The sequence below is a fragment of the Natator depressus genome, chromosome 1 (assembly GCF_965152275.1).
Source record: "Natator depressus isolate rNatDep1 chromosome 1, rNatDep2.hap1, whole genome shotgun sequence".
Lineage (NCBI taxonomy): Eukaryota > Metazoa > Chordata > Testudines > Cheloniidae > Natator > Natator depressus.
In genome coordinates this window covers 4,052,649-4,068,008 of record NC_134234.1, presented here as the reverse complement: position 1 = coordinate 4,068,008, position 15,360 = coordinate 4,052,649, and the positions used below count along the sequence as shown (strand labels likewise).

The 15,360-nt window shown below is 44.9% G+C and overlaps 1 protein-coding gene across 1 annotated transcript; it reads left to right on the top strand.

Annotated features, from left to right (window-relative positions):
- The first annotated feature begins 5,470 nt into the window (after positions 1-5,470).
- LOC141974759 (olfactory receptor 52P1-like) lies at positions 5,471-6,400 on the top strand. Its single transcript, XM_074934760.1, has one exon. It carries the CDS (start codon positions 5,471-5,473, stop codon positions 6,398-6,400), a length of 930 nt encoding a protein of 309 aa, XP_074790861.1.
- The last annotated feature ends 8,960 nt before the right edge of the window (positions 6,401-15,360 follow it).

Below are 15,360 nucleotides of genomic sequence, written 5' to 3'. Positions count from 1 at the left end.
GTCCGGAAACTGGGTGAAATAGGGAATGGACATCCTGCCTCATGCACAGAGCAAAGAGGCGTAACGAGGCCTACCGTGGCAGGGGGTGTCTCAGACTGTAAGGTAATGTGGACCACACTGTAGCAGATTTTCTCTGACACCATCCCCAATCTGGAACCTCCCTCCTCATATGAGCAGCCCCACTAGAGCCTCGTGGTTACGTCAGCAATTGCCAAGATGGAAAAACAGCCTCAGGAAGGTGTGTTTGGGTTTCCAGCGGGCTGCAATATGTTAAAGCTCTGTGTCATTTTGAGAAAGAGTTACTCACAATGGCTCCTTTTAGTCTCCATGTCCTGGCTCCCTCCCGCCAGGTCTGTCCCTCTCTTCTTCCCTGCACAGGTTGAGCTGCTGCTGGGGTTCCCATCACCCCCAGAAAGGCAATTCAGGCTGATCTCCCCCTTTTCCCCAGTGCAGGCAGACACTGACTGTAACCTCCTCTGAGGAGGTATTTCTATGAGCTGGTGCTGTGGGATCTAGCACCTGGTTTTGATTCTGAGTGAGGGACATCACTGTGTGACAGAGCTGGAAGTTATGGGGGTTGGGGAATCTACATGGACAAGTGGCCAGCACTGCGGGGTTCTGGGATATGGAGCGGGATATAAATGGGCAGGGGGTAGCACTGAGCGCTGTGGAGGCGGGGAACCGGGTGTTCATGGACAGATGGGCAATGCTGTGTGTTGTGAGGGCAGGGAGGGACGTGTACACAGAGAAGCAGGCAGTGATAAGATGTGTGGAGGCAGGCAGGGGCGCTGGGTTTGTGGGGGTAGGGAGTGCATGTACCTGGAGTGGTGGGCAGCGCTGCTGAAATTGAATTTGTCTTTCTAATTGTTGGTCCAAGGCCAGTGCTGGGATCTTTCCTGGTCCAATGTGCATTTGGGCTGGTCTCAAGGTCTCTTTCCCATGGCAAGCCACTGAACTGCAGCCTGGATGTCACAACCTTTGCTCAGTGTTTGTTTCCAGGTGTTCTCGTCGTTGTTGTTGTTATGTAACTTCAGGCCTTTCGCCGGTGGAAAGAACCATTGATCTTTGGGTGACACTGCACCCCGTATTCTTCATAGAGATATAATTATGATATGATTATGGCAAAATTATCTGCATTTTGTGCAAGACAGGTCTTGTAAGATGTCATTGGAAAAGTTATGATTTTCTGAATACAATTATCCTACTGGTGTGAACTTATCGTTTTTGGATATGAATGTATGAATATTGACTATGTATCTGTACTTCAAATATAGTTACACCTGGGTACTGCCCACTAGGCAAGATGCTGGTTGGGAAGGGCCTATTCAGGGCAATGAGCCATTAGGGAGAACAATAGGTCTGAGGAGAAACTTAGAAACTTACCTTCCACCTGGTGAGCCTTCCTGAGAACAGCCTTTAAGAAATGGATGCTATGACTCTACAAGGGCATGTGGCCAGGGCACATAACTCTGCACTCTATCTTGGGGAGTCTATATTTTCCCACAAACTGGTCTGGGAACCAAGTTTTGAAACAAAGGGTTCCTGCCATATGCTAAAGCTATATAAGGCAGGGAGTGACATCTTTGTGGTTCCTTACTCCCCACCCAAGGAGACTCCTGGATACACCTGAGGACAAAAGTCTGAACTGGGAGAAGTGCTGGACCCAGGCTAAAGAGATTTCTAGCCTGTGTATGGAAACCTGAGAAACCCAAGCTGCAAAGCAAATGCAGCTTGTGCCTTGAGAATGTGCCAGACTGCTTGTATCATCAATCAGGTTGATACACTGCTAAGTCATAGTCAATCTAACTATTGTGTTAAGCTTAGTTTGTGTTATTGATTATTTGCTAGGTAATCTGCTTTGATCTGTTTGCTATCCCTTATAATAACTTAAAAACTATCTGTTGTAGTTAAAAAAACTTGCTTTATGATTTAATCTAACCCCAGTATGCTGTTAAGTGAAATGTCTAGGGATAAAATCTCAGCTTGGTTACCACAAGTTTACACTGTGCTCCCCACATTGAGGGAGGAATGAACTGGGTAACAAATTCATAGTGGTTGCAGTTTGGACCATGGCAGGATGGTACAGCTCTGGGCTTCTAGGCTAGGGAGCTGGTGGCTATTTTGGCTGCAGCCTCTCTATTGTTGGTTCATGCAGTGGCTGGTCAAAGAGCCTGCACGTAACTGCAGTTTGGTGTGTCCCTGCCTGTGTGAATGCTGCTGAAGGTGTAGGACCAGGAGTCGGTCTGCAGCCTGTCACAGCAGCGCTTTGAGAGAGGGAGCCCTGGCTGGTGAGTCAGAGGGATCAGTGGTACCCAAGTTCCAGGTGTCACCCTGGGGGGAACCCATCACACTTTGCTCCTCAGCTGCTTCAATCTCCCATAATACTCTGACACCCCCTTTCCGAACTCTCCTTCCCCATCCCAGGCTGCTTCGATTCCAACAGCACTCTGGTTGCTAGTGTCTTCTCCATGCTCCCAAGTCATCCCTGGCTCCCACAATCTCCCAGCTCCCCCATGGTCCCCACAGCTCTTCCCCTGCAGAGGGTGAGGTGCCTCCCATCAGGACTGCTCCCTCGGCTGGTGGGGCGGTGGGGAGATCAGTGCTTGTCTCTTATCAGTGAGAAATCTCACGAGTGGCAAATGCCAAGGCATGCACCTGTATGGCCTCTCTTGTTACATCCGTACACAGTGTGTGGTGTTTCAAGGACTGCTACACAGGAATAACTCACAAACTGAGAAGTATGCACATTATAAAATGAGAGCGGGCAACTCTGGGACATGTGATGGCCTAGATCAATACAGCTGCCATGTGCAGGAACCACTGGTAGGTGATTGAAACAGTGGGCCGCTGGCCCACAAACGTTAAACCCAGGATACTCTGGGACCATTTGCTAGCGGGTTCTGTTACTTATTCATGGTGATGGTTGCACATTCATTCTTCACTGCAGACACTTTATGGGCTCAAGTCGTTATTTTTCTCACCTAAAACGTTCATCCATGCAGTGCCTCACATGATCCTCAGCTTTGTGATATACACACCTATTTTAATATTCCCAAGGTGCTGCAGTCATGTGAGAAATTCTCCCCATAGAGCTAAATTGAATATGGTCATGAACAGAAAAAAAATGATTAATTACTCTCACCTTTTTAAAAAAAATGTATGCCTTATTTCCAGTCAGAATTTATTTCACTCAACTTCCAGCCCTTGGAACTTTTTACACCTCTGAATGGTAGGCTGAAAAGCCTGTTATGAAATACTAGTACTCCATATAGGTCCTTACAGACAGTTTTCAAGTCACCCGTAATGATCTTTGTTAAACTAAAAAAACTGAGATTTTTTGAGTCTATCACTATAATACAGGGTTTCTAATCTTATTATAATTCTTGTGACCTGCACCAATGACAGAGGTAAAATATCTTCTTTACCTCTCCTTGAGATTCCCCTGGTTATCATACAAAGATCACGTTGGCTCTTTTGGCCATATGGTCACACTGGGAGGTCAGGTTAAGCTAATTCTCCTTTCATACCCCCAAATCTTGTTCAGAGTCATTACTTTTCCTACTATAGTACCCCAGCATGTATGCATCAGCTATATTCTTCGTTCCTAGATGTAGATGTCTGAATAGCTATATTAGAATATATGTTGTATGATTTGACCGAGTTTACCAACCAGTCCAGATGGCTCTGAATCAGTGATCTGTCCTCTTCATTATTTACAATTCCCCAATTTTGGTGTCATCTGAAAACTTCACTGATATTCAGGCATGTGAAGGGTTAGGAGTTGAGTTGCAGACACTTGTCTCTGCTTACACTTGTCACTTAACACCTGTAATTTACATCTGAGACAGAGCTGGTTGCCAACAAGAAAGGTCTTACCAAACGAATCAAGGGTAGTAACAGAAGTGCAGGCCTGTACCCCTAAATACCAAGACCCTTGTGCCCTTTGTGCCCATTCTTTTGAGAATAGCCCAGCATGATATCATAGCCCAGCATGATAGTGTCTGTTTCATAAGAACAGAAGAACGGCCATACTGGGTCAGGCCAAAGGTCCATCTAGCCCAGCGTCCTGTCTTCTGACAGTGACCAATGCCAGATGCCCCAGAGGGAATGAACAGAACAGGGAATCACCCAGTGATCCATCCCCTGTCGCCCATTCCCAGCTTCTGGCAAACAGAGGCTACAAACACCATCCCTGCCCATCCTGGCTAATAGCCCTTGATGGACCTATCCTCCATGCACTTATCTAGTTCTTTTTTTAACCATGTTATAGTCTTGGCAGAACGTTCCATGGGGAAACTTGGTTCCTTTACAAGATACGAATTTGAGCATGGATCAGACGTATTTTCTATCTAGTCCAGTGTCCTCTCTCTGACAGTGACAGCCCCAGGAGCTGCAGAAGAAGGTGTAAGGAAACAGCAGTAGGTGGATGGGGGGATGACCTAATGGTCCTGACAGTGTCACCCTAATGGCTAACAACTAGAGATTGACTTGTGCCCTGAAACATATGGGCATATAGCCTTTCCATAATGTTTATTTATCTGTAAGAATAGTAACTGGATCGTCTCACTACCTCTGTAAATGTCCAAACGCTTCCTGATTCTTGCTTAGCCCGTGGCGACAACTACTTTAGGAAAGCAATTCCTCATTAGGCATAAACTGAGGAAAGTATTCTTTTTGAATCACTTTTGAATTTGCTACATTTCAAGTTAATTGAATGTTCTCTTGATCTTGTATTATGAGAAAGGGAAAACAGATTCTTGACCTACTCTCTACCAGTCAGTGTTTTCTAGGCTTTTCTCATGTCTCCTCTTATTCCTGTCGTGTGTAAAGGTAATGATCCCAGGCTTTTCAACCTCTCTCCATAGGAGAGTTTCCCCGGGCCATTGATCATTCTCATTGGCCTTCCCTGAACTCCTCTAGTTCTGCAATATCCTGTGTGAGAAGTACTACACAGCCCAGTACTACACAGAGGAGTCCAGAGGAGGGTGAAACATTGACTGACTGATCTCATGGCATTGTATTTTCTGTATGCTGTCCCATCCCACTCCTCCTGGATCCCAGTGTTTTGCTTAGTTTCTGTCTGTGCTTGTGTTCTGAAAAGGGTTTCACAGAGCTGTGTACCATGACACCCAGATTTTTGTTTGGAGGCCATACTGTTCAATCAGAACTCGGTAAGGTGTTTGAGCAGTTCAAGTTTTCCCTCCAAAGGGCACAAAAGTTGCAGTTACTTACACTTCGTTTGGCTTCGTTAGCTCCCTCTGAGGACTTCTCTGCACTTGGCTGTGACCTAAGTATTCTGCTGCCATCTGCAGATGTTACCATGTCACTGTTCACCCCCTTGTAGATTGGTAATAACTATAAAATATTTGCTGTGCTATTTGTTCTAAAGTCTGTAATCCTCTTGCTGTGCTTCTCTTTCTTCACAGGCACTTTAAGCTTTTCTGAGCCCAATCGATGCATTGAACATCTCATGGCAGTTTTCAACCTGACCCCCCCTGACTCTTCAACATTCATCCTTACAGGCATCCCTGGCCTGGAACCTGCCCATCTCTGGATTTCCATCCCTTTCTCCATGTTCTACATTATGGGACTCTTGGGAAATTTCATAGTTCTCTTTGTTGTATGGAAAGAGCAGACCCTGCACAAGCCGATGTACCTGCTGCTCTGCATGCTGGCGCTCACAGACATCAGCATGTGTACCTCCGTCATGCCGAAAGCGCTGTGTATATTTTGGTTCAATTTGAAAGGCATTACTGTGGGTGGCTGCCTCACCCAGATGTTCTTCCTTCACGCAGTTTCTACTATGCAGTCAGCTGTCCTCGTGACAATGGCCTTCGATCGCTACGTTGCCATATGTAACCCTCTGAGATATGCCACGATCCTCACCAGTGTTGAAATAGCTAAGCTAGGGCTCGTGGGTTTGACGAGAGCTGTTCTCATCATTCTGCCCCTACCCCTGCTCCTGAGCAGGCAGCCATTCTGTACCAACCACATTATCCCCCATACTTACTGCGAGCACATGGCTGTGGTGAAGATGTCGTGTGGGGACATCACAATCAACAGGACTTATGGCTTGGTGATGGCCTTTGTAATCATTGGGTTCGACCTGACACTCATTGCCCTGTCCTATGGTCTGATCATCAGGGCCGTCCTCCGAATATCCTGCAAGAAAGCCCACCAGAAAGCCCTCAATACCTGCACAGCCCACATGTGTGTGATGCTGACATCTTATACTCCCTTCCTCTTCTCCAGTCTGACACACCGATTCAGTCAGGGCTTCTCTCCCCATGTTCACATCATCTTGGCCAACCTCTATCTACTTGTCCCCCCCATGCTCAACCCTATCATTTATGGGGTCAAAACCAAAGAGCTTCATGCCAAAGTGTTCAAATATGCCTGAAGAATGTGATCACTGGGGACTATTGACTTTAAACCTGTGTGACTAGAGGGGAAAGGATATCTCCTTGTTAATCACGGGTGCTCTCTCCTAGTTTCGCTGAGCTCAGCATTGTGGGATTTCACAGTCTGAGAAGTTCGTCTCATCTAATGTTTTATCACTCCGTCATCAAGCACTGATCTCTCGATGGCTGATCTCCCTTGCTCTCACCATCACCTGACCACTTTCAGCATCACCCATCAGCCCTGATTCCCCCCCAACACACACCTTTCACTCATCCTGTCTGTTACTTCCAGATCACCAAGAGAGACTGCAGCTTTCTGATGCATGGTGTCTTTCCATTAGTCCCTGTTTGAAAAAGGCTTCTTGATCAATTTAAAGAACAGAAGCTACACTTTCAGATAGCCAAAGACAAAGAAATCAGCTACAATGCTGAACTTTTTTGTTATATATACACTGATCTGGTGAACACATTTTACCTGATTTCTATACGTCCAATATTTCAGGAGGCCTGGAAGATAAACCAGAAGTTTCTGTGGGAAAGTGCTAATACAGGAAATCTGCAGCAGGAATTGAGGGCATTCTATACAGCTTATTAGGGAGAGTTCTGGAACGGTGTGTTTTTGAGAACTGGACTGTATTGCCCTGTATTTGAGGGGTGTGTACCACAGAATGTGATGAAGCCAATTGCAACCATAAGATGTGCACTCAGCCACTATGAATTACAAAAATAGAATACCACATAGTTTAGGATTAATTGAAAAGCAGGCTTTTATATGCAAGGTCAAAATATAGCTGGCAGTTTTTGCCAATATAAATGGGAGGAGTGGACAGACAAGTCAGTAAGTGAGAATGAAAGAAGATAAATGCATAAAAACCTTCAGTCTAGACACCTCTTATATTAGAAGTTTATTGAAAATTAGGAAAAGTGATGATCCTATGTGTTTTGTAGAAGTTATTAAAGATTAGCTAACGCAATGTACTTTAGAGCAGTCCTCTGAAGTCATCTTGAGAGACTTTTTCCAGACAAAAAGAAAAGAAGTACTTGTGGCACCTTAGAGACTAACCAATTTATTTGAGCATGAGCTTTCGTGAGCTACAGCTCACTTCATCGGATGCATACTGTGGACACTGCAGAAGACATTATATACACAGAGACCATGAAACAATACCTCCTCCCACCCCACTCTCCTGCTGGTAATAGCTTATCTAAAGTGATCATCAAGTTGGGCCATTTCCAGCACAAATCCAGGTTTTCTCACCCTCCGCCCCCCCCCCCCACACAAACTCACTCTCCTGCTGGTACTAGCCCACCCAAAGTGACCACTCTCTTTACAATGTGTATGATAATCAAGGTGGGGCATTTCCAGCACAAATCCAGGTTTTCTCACCCCCCCCACCCGCCTCCAAAAACCACACACACAAACTCACTCTCCTGCTGGTAATAGCTTATCCAAAGTGACCACTCTCCTCACATCGTCTACAGCCAAGCTCTGCGATACAACCGCATTTGCTCCAACCCCTCAGACAGAGACAAACACCTACAAGATCTCTATCAAGCATTCTTACAACTACAATACCCACCTGCGGAAGTGAAGAAACCGACTGATAGAGCCAGAAGAGTTCCCAGAAGTCAGCTACTACAGGACAGGCCTAACAAAGAAAATAACAGAACGCCACTAGCCGTCACCTTCAGCCCCCAACTAAAACCCCTCCAACGCATTATTAAGGATCTACAACGTATCCTGAAGGATGACCCAACACTCTCACAAATCTTGGGAGACAGGCCAGTCCTTGCCTACAGACAGCCCCCCAACCTGAAGCAAATACTCACCAACAACCACATACCACACAACAGAACCACTAACCCAGGAACCTATCCTTGCAACAAAGCCCGTTGCCAACTGTGCCCACATATCTATTCAGGGGACACCATCACAGGGCCTAACAACATCAGCCACACTATCAGAGGCTCGTTCACCTGCACATCTACCAATGTGATATATGCCATCATGTGCCAGCAATGCCCCTCTGCCATGTACATTGGTCAAACTGGACAGTCTCTACGTAAAAGAATAAATGGGCACAAATGAGATGTCAAGAACTATAACATTCATAAACCAGTCGGAGAACACTTCAATCTCTCTGGTCACGCAATCACAGACATGAAGGTCGCTATCTTACAAGAAAAAAACTTCAAATCCAGAGTCCAGCGAGAAACTGCTGAATTGGAATTCATTTGCAAATTGGATACTATTAATTTAGGCTTAAATAGAGACTGGGAGTGACGAAGTCATTATGCAAGGTAGCCTATTTCCCCTTGTTTTTTCCTACCCCCCCCCCCGACGTTCTGGTTAAACTTGGATTTATGCTGGAAATGGCCCACCTTGATTATCATGCACATTGTAAGGAGAGTGGTCAGTTTGGATGGGCTATTACCAGCAGGAGAGTGAGTTTGTGTGTGTATGGGGGTTGGGGGGGTGAGAAAACCTGGATTTGTGCTGGAAATGGCCCACCTTGATTATCATGCACATTGTAAAGAGAGTGGTCACTTTGGATGGGCTATTACCAGCAGGAGAGTGAGTTTGTGGGGGGGGGGGGGCGGAGCATCAGAAAACCTGGATTTGTGCTGGAAATGGCCCAACTTAATGATCACTTTAGATAAGCTATTACCAGCAGGAGAGTGGGGTGGGAGGAGGTATTGTTTCATGGTCTCTGTGTATATAATGTCTTCTGCAGTGTCCACAGTATGCATCCGATGAAGTGAGCTGTAGCTCACGAAAGCTCATGCTCAAATAAATTGGTTAGTCTCTAAGGTGCCACAAGTACTTCTTTTCTTTTTGCGAATACAGACTAACACAGCTGTTACTCTAAAACCATTTTTTTCCGGACATTGTTTCTCCCCAGCAGGTGAGCAACTGGCAACTGGGAACCTGCTGTTAATTACTCAGCACCATTCCAGATGTTGGGTAAAATTATTGGGATGTTCTAAACCTATTGCTTATCTCTGTGTATGCTTAAATCTAATAAACTGCAGAGTTAGATGATTGCATGATTACTTGCATTTGATTCATGATCAGACGGAATTGCTGGGTTCCCACTGATTTATTCCGGAGACCTCCTGGAGTAAATTGTTAAATTACCCCTTCTGGGGATTCTGGAAACCCCAGGTTACAGACTGCTGTCTTGAACTATGACCTCGCCTTGGGGTCCAAAACTTACCACTTTGCACAGTTGATTTTGGAGATGATTTCAGCTGGAACTTTCAAAATACATACAAACCATTCCCGTTGTCAAAGACATCAAAAGTAGCTGTTGAGATGTCATCTTGGAGTGTCTGAAATGGATTAAACAGAGATTCCCACCAAAAGTCCAGGTGATTGAATCGTTTGCAGTACTAAGACCTTCTCGACCTAGAATGGTTGATATTTCATTTTTGCCGTTGTTTTGTGGAGACCTTGGAGAGCTGAAGCAGCAGTGGAGAGTTTTGTCTATGGTTCAGAGGCCTCATACTCAGGACAACGAAGTTTAGCAGTTTGGGCCTGAATTTCTCGAACACGCGGATGCTGCTAAGGACAAAGACTTTTGTAAACTTGGCTTGTTTGTTCTTTCATTGGTGTCGCTACCTTTTAGCAATGCTGCAGTTGGATGTTATTCAGATGAACTTGATAAAAACTAAACAGTGCAACAAGATATACGTTTTAGAGAACATTCTTTATGTTGGAATGTACATGCTGCAACATAAAATCTATTATGAACAATTTGCAGCAACGAAAGGAATGATTGCACTGCTCACTGCTGATATGTAGGACCAGCAGCAGAAGCATTCTACTTCCAACGAAGACAGTAAGGATGAAATGTTGCCTTTTAGAGACTGATGGTAACAAACTAATTCAACTCAAAACAGTAACAAACTAATTCAACTCAAAATATGAACACGCATGACTGTCATTGAAAGCAAATAGAAATAAATAATTTAATAATGTTGTTGTTTTTACACTACATATATTTTGGGCTACTTTTGATCTTTTTGGACACCATTATTTGCTGTTTTTTGTTTGAAACCCCTGCCAACCTTCAATCGAGATACAAGTACCAGTATGATGGTTTTGATTTTGAGTTTCTTTGTTTCATAAATTTGTTGCTAATGTGGACAAACTTCTGCTGGGACTTGTACCTATTTAAAAAAAAATCAAATCTGTAGTAGGTATGCAATGAAAGCTTCAATTTTTATTTGATGTCTAGATGAATGTGTGAATAAAAACCCCTTTGTTTCAATAAATAGATGGGACTACTTTTCTGTTAAGTTTTAAGTGATTATAGGCTATTAATGCAGTAGAAATCTGGAAAACTTGAGCAGCAACTCAAGCTGAATTCGAGGCAGAGCAGCAGGAGTCAGAAACACAAGGGCCAGAGAAGCAGCCCAGAAGGCAGAGCTGGGCTGGAGCCAGAGCAGCTGTGGTGAGGCACAGCTTGGAGGGCTACATCTGGAGCAGACCAGAACAGGGAGCTGGGTCAGCATAGACCAGCTGCGCCAATGGGGAGCCAGGGCTGCGCTACTGTCAAGGTTCCTCCCCCACTCTGAACTCTAGGGTACAGATGTGGGGACCTGCATGAAAACCTCCTAAGCTTACTTTTACCAGCTTAGCTTAAAACTTCCCCAAGGTACAAAATAATTTTATCTTTTGTCCTTGGAATAACCACTGCCACCACCAAACTCTAACTGGGTTTACTGGGAAACGTAGTTTGGACACGTCTTTCCCCCCAAAATCCTCCCAACCCTTGCACCCCACTTCCTGGGAAAGGTTTGGTAAAAATCCTCACCAATTTGCATAGGTGACCACAGACCCAAACCCTCGGATCTGAGAACAATGAAAAAGCATTCAGTTTTCTTACAAGAAGACTTTTAATAGAAATAGAAGTAAATAGGAGTAAAGGAATCACCCCTGTAAAATCAGGATGGTAGATACCTTACAGGGTAATTAGATTCAAAACATAGAGAATCCCTCTAGGCAAAACCTTAAGTTACAAAAAAGACACACAGACAGAAATAGTTATTCTATTCAGCACAATTCTTTTCTCAGCCATTTAAAGAAATCATAATCTAATGCATACCTATCTAGATTACTTACTAAAAGTTCTAAGACTCCATTCCTGGTCTATCCCCGGCAAAAGCATCACACAGACAAACACAGACCCTTTATTTTTTCTCCATCCTCCCAGCTTTTGAAAGTATCTTGTCTCCTCATTGGTCATTTTGGTCAGGTGCCAGCGAGGTTCCCTTTAGCTTCTTAACCCTTTACAGGTGAGAGGATTTTTCCTCTGGCCAGGAGGGATTTTAAAGGGGTTTACACTTCCCTTTATATTTATGACAGCTACAGTGGGGAGTCTGAGGCCAGAGCCATTCAAAAGGCCTTTGCCCATTACTGAACACATTGGCCGTACTTTCTCTGTATTGTATCCCATAAGTTTGCATCTGTACGTATCATATTGCTAGTATAGTTTCATTGTTAATTTCAGACACACCAAATAAATTCACATTTAGAGACTTTTTAAGCCTCGGCTCTGTGTCACATGGAGCTCCACACTTCTTATTCCTTGCTTGGAGAATGCACCAAAATTTTGTTTCACATGTGTCTGTATAGCCCCAAAATCTTACCCAAGTCTGACATGCCCCCCTGTAATGCCTCAATACGGTTGGACTACAGCGGAGACATTCATCAAAAACGTTCTGTCACTGCTCTCAAGAGAATTTTCAGAAGCCCCCAGGGAGCCAGATGGTCCCTATGTAACAAGGGCACCTGACAAGGGCAAGGTGAGAACTTACTCGGTATCGCTGAGCTACTGCACACCCGAACGCGGGGTGCAAGATAAACTGTTCGATTCTATGAGCAAAGCGAAGAGACTGCAGAGGCAACAAACAGCACATTACTTGAAGAACTCGACACACAAACTAGACATGAACAAAGTGTCTTACTACTGTTTCGATCGTGCAAACATGAATTATGGAAAGTGACAATCAGTGTACCTTGCCTGCAAATTGCTCAGCCCACGATGTGCACAACGCCATGAAACAAGCTATCAGTACCCTGCAACCTGATATCTAGACTCTGGTGATTAAGACGTTCAATCATTTCTGCCGTTCTGCTAAGAGAGTAGCAGTGTTGAAGGATGTGTTTGACTTTGTGAATATGGACTATGCCACTTTACTGCACCACATTCTGACACACTGGTTCAGTCTTTTCCCAGCTGTAAACAGGCTTCTAAATACATGGCAGGCTTTGTCTGGGCACTGATGAGTATCCAAAATCTCTATGGATGCTGTTTTCCGACATGGAAAATGGTGAACAAGGTGAAGGGCCTAGCAAAGTTGAGGTTCATCTGCTTTTCCTCCAGAATGCCCTGAAAGTCTTCAGTGATCCTGTGCTCTGCTTGGAAAATGAGAGTGTGATGGCATGTGAAGTGTATGCCAAAATGAATATTCTGAGAAAGTTCAGCAATGGAAGAATAACACATTTGTCAGATCCAAAGCTGAAAACTGAGTTGCTGTCAGCCACTGCTGAATGTCTCCGGAAAGACTTTGTGAAATGTTATGGTGTGTCGGTCCAATATCTGGGAAAATGTTTTGTTTTTTTGACAGCTGGCTACTTGTTCAATCCTCAGTGCTTGAACACCAAAGTTAAGAGGGACTTCAAATACAGGGATCAGGGGCACCACTTACATAGCCTATAGCCCGCACCTTGAACCTCTGAATTTCATACTTGAGGTCTGCTTAAAGTGCAAGTCCTAAGCCCCAAACGGAGCTCTTAAATGCAGCAGAGCTTGTGCTGCTCCTGGCTTTCCCTTTGGAGCAGGGAGTTCATTTATAAACAAAGGAAGGAAAACATTGCCAAGTATCCATTTAAAAGATAGGAAACAAAGGGTAGGAACCAATGGTGAGAATGGACAGAGGTAAATAGTGGTGTCTCCGGGTGTCTGTATTGGGACCAATGCATGTTCAACATATTCATAAATGATCTGGAAAAAGGGGTAAAAAAACAAAATTACTCAAAATAATTAATGACTGCAAGGAGCCACAGGGGGATCTCACAAAATTGGGTGATTGGGCAACAGAAAGTCAGATGGAATTCAATGTTGATAAGTGCAAAGTAATGCACATGGCAAAATATAATCCCAGCTATACTTACAAAATGATGGGGTCTAAGTTAGCTGTTAGCGCTCAAGAAAGACATATTGGAATCATCGTGGATAGTTCTCTGAAAACATCTGCTCAATGTGCAGCGACAGTCAAAAAAGTGAACAGACTGTTGGGAATCATTAGGAAAGAGATGGATAATAAGCCAGAAAATATCATATTGCCTCTCTATAAATCCATGGTATGTCCACATCTTGAATACTGTGTGCAGATCTGGTGGCCCCATCTAAAAAAAAATCACAAAAGAAATACAAAACTTAAAACTTAAAACTTAAAATACAAAAAATCATAAAAAGCTGATATTCACTAACACACCTCAGATGGGCAGAGAAAAGGAACCAGGAGCCTGGGGGACAAGACACTCAACCGGTCTGGGAGAAGGAAAAGGACAAAATACTGCAGGACAGTGTGGCCAAGGCAGAGGAACAGCTGGAGCTCCAGAGAGAGACAGAGAGAGGAGAGGCAGCTGCAGAGAATGAGGGAGGTAGCCCAGCTGGAGGAGAGAATGGGGGCATGGTTCCTGGAACATGGCTGGAAGTTGAGGGAGGACGACAGAGCTCTGCAGAAAGACTTCTTGGCAGTAGGTTAGACTAGATGACCCTTGAAGTCCCTTCTAACCCTATAATTCTATGACACTTTTGAGCAGCTGGCCACCAAGACACAGGCCCATAAGATGATTCGTCCATCCACAGAACCATTCTCAGCTCTCTGCAGTCCCTGCTCCCCATGGCAGCTGCTCACTGCGAGGCCACTGATGGAGTGTCCTCCCTGGGGGCACGGTTTTGGAGTGTTTTGGACACTGATGGAGTGTCCTCCCCGCTGCACTTGATGCAGCGGCATCGATTTTGCAGGTCTGGTGAAGACACGCTAAATCAATGTGAGAGCGCTCTCCCGTCAATGTCTGTACTCCTCCACCCTGACAAGCATAAGGTAAGTCGATGGGAGAGTGTCTCCCATGGACACAGCGTGATGTAGACACCACAGTAAGTGGATTTAGCTACCTCGACTTCAGTTACATTATTCACATAACTCAAGTATGTCTCAAGGATGGGCATGGTGTGACCGGGCTCCCATTGGGGGCCAGCTGAGGTCACTCAATTAGGGTGAACTGCAAAGAATGGAGCAGGCAATCCTCCAGCGGGCTGGCAGATATTCCAATATTTAGATTTACAAAGCCAGCACAAAACAGCTTCTATTATACCTCACTGGTTACTCAGAAGCCAGCAACACAGTTCCCTTAAAATAACCACACCTCAGGCCTCCACCTAGGCACACAAGTCAAATAGGATAAAGATTACTGAAAATCTCATTTAATCATATAATAGAAAAGGTTCTACCAATCCCAAAGGATTGGACACATTACCTCCCTGGTTATTGAGTATTCCAGATCTTATCCAAATACATGCTTACCGCCAGTTAGTAACTAAACTAAAATTTATTAAAAGAAAAAAGAGAGTGTATGGTTAAAAGCAGGGCCGGCTCCAGGCACTAGCTCTCCAAGCAGGTGCTTGGGGCGGCACTGAGAATGGGGCGGCAGTCCGTCTCCCGCGGTGGCAATTCGGCGGCAACTCCGCCGCTCTTCCTGCAGCGGCAGCTTTTGGGTGGCAGCTCTGCCGCTCTTCCGGGCGTGTCAGCTCTGCCGCCCTTCCATCCGGGCGCGGCGTCAATTCGGCAGCGCCTGCTTGGGGTGGTAAAAGTGGTGGAGCCGCCCAGGTTAAAGGATCAATATATATACAGATGTGAATTCAATTCTTGAAGTTCAGATACA